The 10,691-nt window shown below is 38.9% G+C and overlaps 1 protein-coding gene across 4 annotated transcripts; it reads right to left on the reverse strand.

The window, feature by feature from the left end:
* Positions 1-565: 565 nt before the first annotated feature.
* Positions 566-4,119, reverse strand: LOC131077728 (pirin-like protein). 4 transcript variants are annotated; one of them, XM_058015273.2, is made up of 8 exons: positions 4,100-4,119; positions 3,293-3,388; positions 3,154-3,203; positions 3,027-3,065; positions 2,879-2,907; positions 1,702-1,764; positions 1,494-1,597; positions 566-1,407 (listed from the first exon to the last, which is right to left on the reverse strand). In XM_058015273.2, coding segments are annotated over exons 1-8 (894 nt in total). In that variant the 5' UTR covers positions 4,102-4,119; the 3' UTR covers positions 566-896. The 4 variants fall into 4 exon arrangements, with proteins under 4 accessions (XP_057871256.2, XP_057871254.2, XP_057871257.2 ...); XM_058015271.2 differs by lacking the exon at positions 4,100-4,119 and adding an exon at positions 3,608-4,002; XM_058015274.2 differs by lacking the exon at positions 4,100-4,119 and adding an exon at positions 3,576-4,002 and having other exon boundaries at positions 3,154-3,198.
* Positions 4,120-10,691: the final 6,572 nt, after the last annotated feature.

A 10,691-nucleotide genomic window follows, 5' to 3' on the forward strand; every position in this document is an offset into this window, starting at 1 on the left:
TCTCTAATAGATAAGCTTGATGTGGATAACTAGTAGTTGGGTGGTGTAAATGTTATTTGGAATATGCAAATGTTAGTTGAAATTTTTTGGATTAGATTATGTGAGGTTTTTATTCATCAATAATTGGAATCATATATTATGTGAGCTTTTTCTTTCATCAACATTTAGGATCACAGTTTATGATCCATCACCATGATGAGATACCAAGAAAAGAAAAATAATATATCATGAAACGTGAAACGTTGATGAAAAAATCTCACATAATTTAATCTCAAAAATTTCAACTATAATAATTTAAAATTTACAACAAAAAGCACAAAACAGACTGAAATTAAAATTAAATCTTTAAACGATAGCACCAACTTTGTTTGCATGAAAGCCTATAGAATGATTTCCATTTTGAAGCTGCTAAATAACAAATTGCTTCAATCACAGATTAGACCAATAAAAATATACACAAATGAGTGAAACCACCCCCAACATTCAATGAAATTTAGTTTAGCGAAATTGCAGCCTAAACTGATAGGTTACACATTAACTGATGTTATGCATTGTGCTAACTCTCTATTCCATAATCAATATGTCGATTCCTTATAAGAAAATTTAGATTACACATAAATGACTGGTAGGTTACACAATTACTTGACATAAATGGCCACTGCAAAGTTCTTGTGCCAATTTAGTCGACAGTGAAATGAAAGCAATTGACATTTCAAGCTTTAACACAATAAAAAGCAGTAGGAATTTTCCTGCTGGCAAGAGAAATATGGCATATTATGTAGTATAGGGAGATAGAAAGAGAGACAATTATGCCCATTGCTGGGAACAGATGACAAAAGTTATATTGAATGAAACCCTAGTGTGAACGCAGAGAGCATCAGAATCAAACGTGTGAATCATATTTGCCCATCTTCAACCATATGAGAGTGCCAGGCAGGGGCTCTCTCAAATCCATTTCTGCCAAGCTCATAGTCTTGAAATGCTTGGATAATCTGGTCTCTGGAATTCATGACAAAGGGCCCATGTTGGACCACTGGCTCATTTAATGGCTGCCCTCCAATTAGTAGGAACCTGCAGGGCTTGCTATTCAGACTGTTATTCCACACACTCAAGCCATCACCATTGCTCAATAAAAGTGTATGATGAGCACTCACTACAGGTGAGTTGGGAGCACCAAAGCTTGCTTCACCTTCCAACACATACACAAATGCATTCCAAGTCTCTGGAATAGCCTGATGAAGCACAGATTCTGCCTCCAACCTGAAATCCAAATACATTGTGGGAGTCCTGGTATACACTGCAGATTTGATGCCCAAAGCTTCTCCTGCTATAACAGTCACCTTTACTCCATCCTTCTCAACCTTGGGTATGTCTTTCCCTTGAATTTCTTGATATTTAGGCTCAATCCTGACCACAACCCACAAGATAATATACCACTTAGCAGTTGGCTCCTCAGAATTCCATCAATTGAATGAGAAAGTAGTACCACTCACATTTTATCTTTGGCAGCCAGATTTACCCACAACTGCAAACCATGTTGCAATCCTGCTCCAGCTGGCATTTCAGAATGGACTATACCTCTACCTGCAGTCATCCACTACACAGTGCAGAGCAAGAAAACCCCAAACAAATTACCATCATGACAAACAAGGTCAACTGTAATGTTAGTGGTAGTGATATTATTAAGAAAAAAATCCATACCTGTAGATCACCAGCCTTGATGGTACCCTTGTGCCCTACAAAGTCCTCATGAGTCATGGCTCCCTGTATAGAAAAGACATCAATGCCTCAACGTCTCTTCATGGGACATCTTTTCCTCAATGGATCAATCCATTTTATATTTATATTCTTAAGAGAGGGGTCGGATAGATTAAAGAGTCAACTGCTAATGATAAAGAACATCAATCCTGCCATCAGCTGTGATAACTGTCTCTTCTTTTCATCAATTGACTATTACATGGGGGCATCTCTGTGTATTTTATTCTATGCAGATGGCGATGTTTATGGAGGGAATTATTTTTTAAGCTGTTTTCATTGCTTTTACTTATGTTACTAATGAAAAGTCGGTTTGCTTTTGGGTGGGACTTCCTACTCCTTTTGTTTCGATCAAATTCAAGGAATGGATTGGCAACAAAAATATATTAGTAGTGATTGAAATCCTTACGTTAGAGCCAATGTAAGTGGCCCATATTTTATGTGCCTTCAAAATGAAATGGAGTATCTTCCACTAAAGTTGACATTTCAAGTTGAATTTTGCATTGTGGACAACTCATATATGGCTTCAGTGGGCTTGTCACAGTAGTTAAAACAGGGCAACCTAGTCAAAAGATAACACGCCAAACATAGTTGGACAATGGATGCCTCTGAATTCACTCTATGTGCTGTCATCCCTCTCCTAACTCCATCATAAAACTCTTACAGCTGGTTGGGCTATGGACAGAATATTTACAGGCTATTTTAAAAAGCAAGAGAACTAACTACTTACCAGTTTTGTGCATAGATTATGCAAGAATACATGCCTCAAATCTTCAAATCTTATACTGCTCTGGAAATGCAAATTTTTCTCTTATACTGTGTTGGAGAAACAGTTTTGTCTTTTTTTTTTATCTCATTCTGATGATTGATCACAGACCAATTCCTTTCTTGTTATCTGATTTTAATGATCAATCATAGAGCAATTATTTTTCTTGTTATCTCATTCTGATGATGGATCATAGACTAATTCTTTACTTGTTATCTCATTCTGATAATTGATCACAGAATGTGATCTGAAACATTGATAAAAAAAGCATACAAAATCTATTCTTAAAAATTTCAAGCTATTATCATGAACTACAAAATGTTATGTCGTCAAAGAAAACAGAAACAAGATTTGTACCTCCAGCATGTATGTCACTGTTTCAAAACCTGCCCAAAATGACAAAAAAGTATACATTTCAATAGAGAAAACATCTTATTGAGTAAATGATTGCAATTATCTGATATTTTAGCCTCGGAGAAGCCAAAACAGGGAACATATAATTTACCTCTGTGAGGATGGTCTGGAAATCCACCAGGAGCACTGACTGCAATACACAAACATATTTGATTTCTTAAATAAAACTCAACCATACTTGTTAACAATGCTTTGGGCAAAGAGTGAGCTGACCCAACCTGAGAATTCATCCAGAAACAGAAAGGGGTCCAAAAATTTCAACTCTGAGCTGTGACAAAAACAGATGAATAGAGGATTTTCAAGAGTTTCACATATAATCTCAGTGCACTGAAATTGGAACCAAAATGAAGTCGGTACCTTCCAATACTGCGCCTGACAATGGCACCATCTCCCTCATATTGCTCCCTCGCCAACACCACCTTATTCACCTTGCGTGGATTCACAAACTCAGTCCTGCTATTCATCCTCTGAAATTCAGATATCTTTTCCCAGTAATTGCTGTCTCTGAATTCAATTGCTTGAAAAATTTTAACATCAATGTTTCAAATCATAGTTGATGATCCATCATCAACATATAACAAGAAAGCTGAAAGAGAAAAATGAAAGGGAAAAAGAAAAAGAAAGGGAGTTATGTTTGAACCAGGGAAAAAAAAGAAAAGGGAGTTCTTTTACAAGAAAGCCCTGTTATTCATCCTCTGAAAACTCAAATTTCTTTTCCCAAGTTATCTTTGAACCAGGGAAATGAAAGAAGGGAAATCTTTTATAAGGATCCCAACTTACAAACAAGTACAACTGTCAAAGTCCACCTATACAAGGCACTAAGCATTGTTTTTTGTAACTGCTGACAAGGTAGTGAAGTCATGGTGATCTCATTAATGGGTGACATCATAACAGTTAGTTTATACGCAATGGATTTGCCGGCAACCAGTGTAATGGCGTGTATATTGCACACCAGGACAAAAAGATCACATCTTTTTCCCATCACTCAACTTGTGTGTCTTATGTGGGAATAGAGTAAATCCCCTGCCTGAGTGTTCTTTAGTGTTTGACCATAGATCCAGAGATGGCAGACTTCTCCATAAATTCAACCACTTTAGATGAGGATTTAAACTAAAAGTCAATCTTTAAGGCTGGAAATGCGTGTTATTACTTTCTGTAACTCACATTCTGGCCGATCTGTTTCTTTCAATCGAGTTCTGTTGACATTATCAACCCCATGTGGGTGCATCATTTTCGAAATGGGTGAAGTGTCATGGACTCAATATAAAAATCCTGTCATATCTCCTTTATATTGTGTTACCAGCTATTTAGAGTTAATAATAGTACTATGCTTTGACAAATTTTCTCCTAGTCTATTATTTTTTATTGATGTCAATGATGCACAATACCAACACTAGACTTTTTTAAAGATAATTAGTTTAAAATTTGAATTTCTTTTTTTTGGTTGTTGTTTTATTTGTTTCGGAACTTTATCATTGCCTTGGTTTTCATGATTGTTTTTAGATAGGATTGTTTTGTTGAATTTTAAAGTTGATAAGCTTAAGATAAAGTGTTCTTTGTTAGTATGTATATCAAAAGTTTCAAATTGGATTTTTCAAGTTGTGTATTTGAAGATATTATTTTAGTTCATTTTTATTAAAAAAAATATATATTTCATATCAAAAGAATTCATTTGCATTACTCTTAGTTGACATCAATTTTAAGTATTCTCAACTTACATCATATAGAATTGTAAACAACTAAAATTTGAAAGTGAAGAGGATGAAAATTGATAGACACAATGCACCACCGAGAGAGAGTGAATCAGTGGTTCTCAATCTTTTCCCTTTAACTACCCTATGTGTGTATACCGGTTATTAGATCTAACTCAATGCAAACTTACCGGTTGGAGTGGAGACTAACTCAAAAGCGTTCACACATAAAGAGACATCACATAACACCAGCATATACGAGGAAAACCCAAGATGGGGAAAACCTCGGTGAGAAATGTTGTTGGAGTCTATTGCTTCAATACAGCCTCACAATGAATCTCTTATTACAATGTTTAGGGCACTAACCCAAGGAGCACCAACCCTTGATTTAGGGCACCAATCCAAGGAGCTACAACCCTTGGACTGAGCTACAACTCAATAAATACAAAACTTAATCATTTACAAGTTAATAGCCTTGTTACAAATGGATTTTGTAACACTTCTGCAAATCTCTATGTTGGATCTTCTATCCATTTCAATGTCGGTTCTCTGTCTGTCGGTTCTACTCTATGTTGGTTCTCTCTTCTCTCAACTGCTCTGTTGCTCTCCACCGGTACTATCTTTTGTCGATTCTCTGCTTGCCTACTCTGCACTCTTCTGCAACTCTTCACTGTCAATTTGGTCACCACCGATTACTTCACTGTTGTTGGTTGAACTATTCAACCCTAGTCTCTCTCACACTCAGTCTCTCTTCTGATACTCATTGAGTACTTGACTAATTTCTTCTCACATGCAACAACACTCTCTCATTCGGCAACACAAACAATATCTTTGGCTCGCATACTTATAGCCAGATTTTCCTGCCAAGACATGAGTTTGAACTTAGCGCCTTTAGGGTTTCTTCCACCAATCATGAGGCACATCGAATCCATCATTTGATCTGATCTCCAAGATAACTACCTGCACATCACCACCATTAACGTGCCTTCCAATACACGTTTGCTCTGTTTAGCAAACACAACCTTGTTCCTCGACCTACTATGTCAATCACATTTAGTGATCTCCCAGTTGCCTTTACCAAATCTGATCTACAGTAGAATATCTTTCATCGATCATGGCATCACTCAGATCTTCGGTTTGCATCGAGCCACAAACCCTCTGCTACTCCTCTTTGATTGTCGCAGTCAACATTTAATATCGACCAACCGCCAGCTACCTCCACGACACGACACTTCACTAACCTCTACGAGCTTGCCACTTCAACTCCAAGTGGCATCCTTGTCAATATCCACTTCAACAAAGATCTTTGTGTCGACTAGACCTGGTCATCGACAATCAACACACAACCGGTCCTTCTTTTATGTCGGTTCTCTAACCCTATCGATATCTCACACTTTACCGGTTAACCATCAGGTTTGCACTTTTGTTGATCTATCGGTGGAACACCTTAACCGGTCACCAAACATGCCTATCCATAGCATGCACATTCTCATCAGGTAGGAGCTCATCACTTAGCCTCTTTGCTCTCTTACAGGTTCTTATACTTATCGGTAGGCAACTTGATGACACCATGTCATCAACCTTCAGCTATTTCCATCTGAGGCATCTGCATGTCGGTTGCACTCTCTATCTGCAAGTGCTCAACTTTGCCTTCTTCATCATCAGACCGGACATCATCTCAGCTTGTTTGTCAAGGTGACAAACTCGTCACTTCTTTAGTCTTCCTTTTCTGTCTTGGTGGCACAATATGCCAACCTTTTTCTGATCTGGTGCACATCTCTAATTACATGCACCTGAAGCATCCTTTTGTTTCATCGGTAGATCCGGTGTGATCCTTCAATCACCTGCCTTTTACTTTTGTCTAATCTCATAGAACTAAGATGCATACTTTGCATAATAGGAGATAAGCTCCACTTACCAGTGGGAGTGGATCCTTGTCATCTGCATCTTGCAATGCACTCATTTGTCTTCCCTGTTTGTGCAACATATCTTCAAACAGGCACATGTGATTCGATTGGGCACACTCACTGTCAATCATCACTTCACATGGTGTCTGTGTCTCTCTCTGGTGGGAGTCCTGTTGTTTTGCATCCACACAGCATATCGGTAACCTCTACATGCTTCTCCTCCAGTGTAGATGTGATTTAGGTAACATTTTGCCTCTTTATCACAAACAATAGCTCAAGCATCTCTCTCATCCTACTTGTACACTGGTCATAAGCTTGTCGGTTGGCAACTACTTACTGTCAACACAACTCTTACTAGTTGACTTCCTTTCCTTACTGGTGACAATCAGTACCGATAACCTGTCCATTTCATTCACAGAAGTCAAACACTAACTTGTGTACCAGTGACTCCAGTGGTCATTCCTCTAAATGTCATTCTCTTCTTTACTGGTGACCGACAACACTAGTTGACATCAATGACTACATGTCAACAATACTCCCATATTGGTTGTCCTTCTATACCAGTTGAAATCAATGACAACACAATGCCAACAATCTCCCCCTTTGGCATTGATGTCAACAAGTGTAGTATCTGACATACTACATATTCTCTCTCCCCCTTTGTGTGATTCATGGATTCTCACACATGTAGTATGCGGCATACTACAAAATTTCTCTCCCCCTTTGACAACAATGGAAAAGGGCACTGTCAGGGTTTCACTCCTTGTGTCTACCAGGTGCTGACAGATTGGTCTAGCCCCTTTTTCTCTACTAGATGCTCCTCCTCCTTCAACCATCATTTGTTACATCTTCTCAAGTCACAACACTTGAGATGGAGGGCACAACCACCATCTACTAGCAACCAAGTGTATATGCAAACTGGAGACATATGCATATACAATACTCAAACCAATTGAAGACCCACGTGTCATTGAATACACCATACCTATAGGTCAAACTACAACATCTCCCCTTGATATGTAGAAGCCATTCTAACCCCAAAATCCTGATATCAAGTGTTGAATCTAACACTAATACCAATTGTATCTCTTTTGATACCAAATGCATGTTCTCTTGTGCAGGTGACTTTCTCTCTTAGCAAGCAACACTCTCGGTGATCCAGCTGTGAATTCAATTGAATAGGCATTGAAATATCTCACAGTCCTGAATACCTCCAAAGACACAAACATACTGGTACAACCATAGACACATGCACACCCTCTATGTCCAGCAAGTCTGATACTTAGTCAGAAAACATGGCTATCAACTCCCCCTGAGTTATGCAACTCAGGTCCAAATTGTCGGTCAGGTCCAATACTGGGGCTCTAATCAACTCCATATACTGGTTGAGTTGTGCATATGTGATCATCTGATGATGTTTTAGCTCCATTATATCCACCACAGCCTATGACATTATCTTGGATCTTCACAATGCCATACAATGGCATCATCATGCCATGAATCAAATCGATTAGCCCAAAAACATGTATGCCTGCATGATCAACAACCGGGCCAACATATGTCATTCAGGTCTTCATCAACACCACCTGAAACATAACTTCCTCATTCCATGTTACCGAGGCTAATGCAATGATTTCCAACTTCATTGTCTTACATAACCTGCAAGTACCTATTAGCATCATACCGGTAACATCCTGCACATACCTGTTTCCTGTACCGGTCCATCATCACTACTGGAGCACCTTCTTGTAACTCTTGTCATTTTGTGTCACTTTGCATCTGAGTCCAATTGTTAATCTTCAACTATTGACACATGCAGTAGTGATTCAACTCTGATATGTAGATGTGTAGCCAAGGCCATCACTACACATACTTATCATCTCATTTTCTTCCTTCGTACCAGCAGCAACTTGTTCTTCCAAGTGTCCTCTTCTACTAAGGAGGTGAATGATAAGGTTAGATTACTACTCCCCCTAAGGTCCCACATCTCCTTTAAGACTTAGGAGATATCACTTGTGCATCGAGTGCACAGTGTCGGTCCATAGTCATGTTCTCTTCCTTCTTCCTCCATACCTACTTGGGCTCCCTCCTCTTCTCATTTGTAGCCTTTGGAGCAAGTATCATCTTCTTCTGCTGATAGGTCTTTGCATTACCAGATTTTGCAGTATGATAGGATACATTGCCATAGAAGCATATTGCGCTCATCCCAACTGGATGATTGGAAGACCTTCTATTAGATCGGTTTGATCTTCTTCTCAGGGTCATGCCATTGTAGCCCGCTACCGGTTTTAATTGACTTCTTGATCTTGTAGGAGCATCTCTCCTTTGGGCATAGCTGTTATGCCGACTGCCATGTGCATGAAACATCTTCTTCCTACACACATTACTTCTATAGTCAGATCCATTGCAGTTATAACATATATAATTTAGATATCTTGAGGCAGCAAATGGACTCTGGTTAGCATAACTGGGAGTGGACTTATGCACGTTTCTACATTATGATGTTCTATGCTCAAATGCATTACATCTTCTACAAACTGAATTGCTATTTCTAGGAAGAACAATTTTTCTATTCCTAGACATCTTTTTGCATTCCTCTACCCTATGGCCATATCCTTTACAAGCAAAACAGTAACCGGAGAATGGAGACATATTACTTACAAATTCATTTTGCAAAACATGAGGTGATCTGACTAGTTTGGTTTCTCCACTTCTACTTCTCTGGGGTACTGCATCTCTTTGTCTTCGACCGGTGGGGAAACTCTTAGGCTGCTTTCTTGCATTCTTGTTTCCAGTGAGCCTATCGTCTCTCAGCTTTCCCTTTATTTTAGGACTTGCATTGTTTCTTCTTGTTGCACCGATCTTCATTTTTAGCCTCAAGTCCTCACTGTTTGTAGCTAGGTCAACCTTCTTTCTTGGTACACTTCGTACTATGAAGGTCTGACCCTTGTTATCTCCATTAGAGGAGACAAACTGAATGTCCTTGTGAGAGACATCCTCACTTGTGGAGCATTCACTGACAACATATCCTAATCCTCTGGTATCCTTGGTGTGTTTTTGTTTACTCAACATTTTGTCCAAGGCCTCAGTGCTGCCATCATACCGGATCCTTACCTTGAGCTCATTTTGACACTTCTCAAGGTCTTTCCTGATGTTCTCCATTTCTCCTTTTAGGTCCTGACATTCTTTGTCCTTTGTCTCCACTTCTAGCTAGAGTGCCTCACATCTTCTCTCCTTAGCATCAAAGACTGATTTCAATTCACCAGTCAATCCTTTTACCTCTTCTAGTTGAGATGTTAATATGCAAATATTATTATTTGATTCTTCAAGGCATATTCTCAACCGACTTCATTCTTCATGAACTGAATCTTTGTACCTCTTAAATTCCTTTCTAACATTTTGCAGCTCTTCTAGTGCACTTACCAGTTCACATTCAAGATCAACTTCGGCTTCATCTTCATCATCACCAAACACATCTTGCCGGTAAGAGTGACCTGCATGATACTGTCTGATGTGTGCCTCTCATCTTCTGATTCTTGAGCCATAAAGAGGTGAGTTTCCTCTTCATCATTTCTTCTGCTACTAACAAATCTACCTTCATCATTTGCACACACATGTGCTTCATTTCTTTTCTTGTTTCCATAAGCTTGTTTTATAGTGCACGGTTCATTGTCATAAAGTTTCTTCAATCTGTCCCATAGGATTTTAGCAAATCTACATTTGTCCACCTATGAGGAGACATCACCGGATAGCCCATTGAGTATTGCCTCCATAGCTTCATCATTACACCTAGATCTTCTTTCTGCATCTGAATCGATGGGAGGACTGACTTTATTAGGATAGCCATTTACAACAGACATCCATACATCAAACCCTAGGGAGGACAAGTAGACTTCCATTCTATGGCTCCATATAATATAATTTGACCCATCAAATACTGGAGTTGGGATTGACACTAAATAGACCATTGTGTCTAAATAGCCAAAATCTACCCAAGTTGGAGAAAGCTTATCAACCCAAAACCTAGGGCTCTGATACCAATTGATAGACACAATGCACCACTGAGAGGGGGGTGAATCAGTGGTTCTCAATCTTTTCCCTTTAACTACCCTATGTGTGTATACCGGTTATCAGATCTAACTCAATGCAGACTTACCA

The sequence above is a fragment of the Cryptomeria japonica genome, chromosome 5, assembly GCF_030272615.1.
Source record: "Cryptomeria japonica chromosome 5, Sugi_1.0, whole genome shotgun sequence".
Taxonomy (NCBI): domain Eukaryota; kingdom Viridiplantae; phylum Streptophyta; class Pinopsida; order Cupressales; family Cupressaceae; genus Cryptomeria; species Cryptomeria japonica.

Excerpts from the sequence above, each read along its gene's own strand:
- LOC131077728 (XM_058015271.2), bottom strand. The coding sequence starts at position 3,627 with ATGAATAACAGGGCTTTCTT. Across the intron at positions 3,204-3,292 it reads GTCAGGCGCAGTATTGGAAG|CTCAGAGTTGAAATTTTTGG; the intron begins GTACCGACTTCA and ends TTTTTGTCACAG. Across the intron at positions 3,066-3,153 it reads GTTTCTGGATGAATTCTCAG|TCAGTGCTCCTGGTGGATTT; the intron begins GTTGGGTCAGCT and ends TGTGTATTGCAG.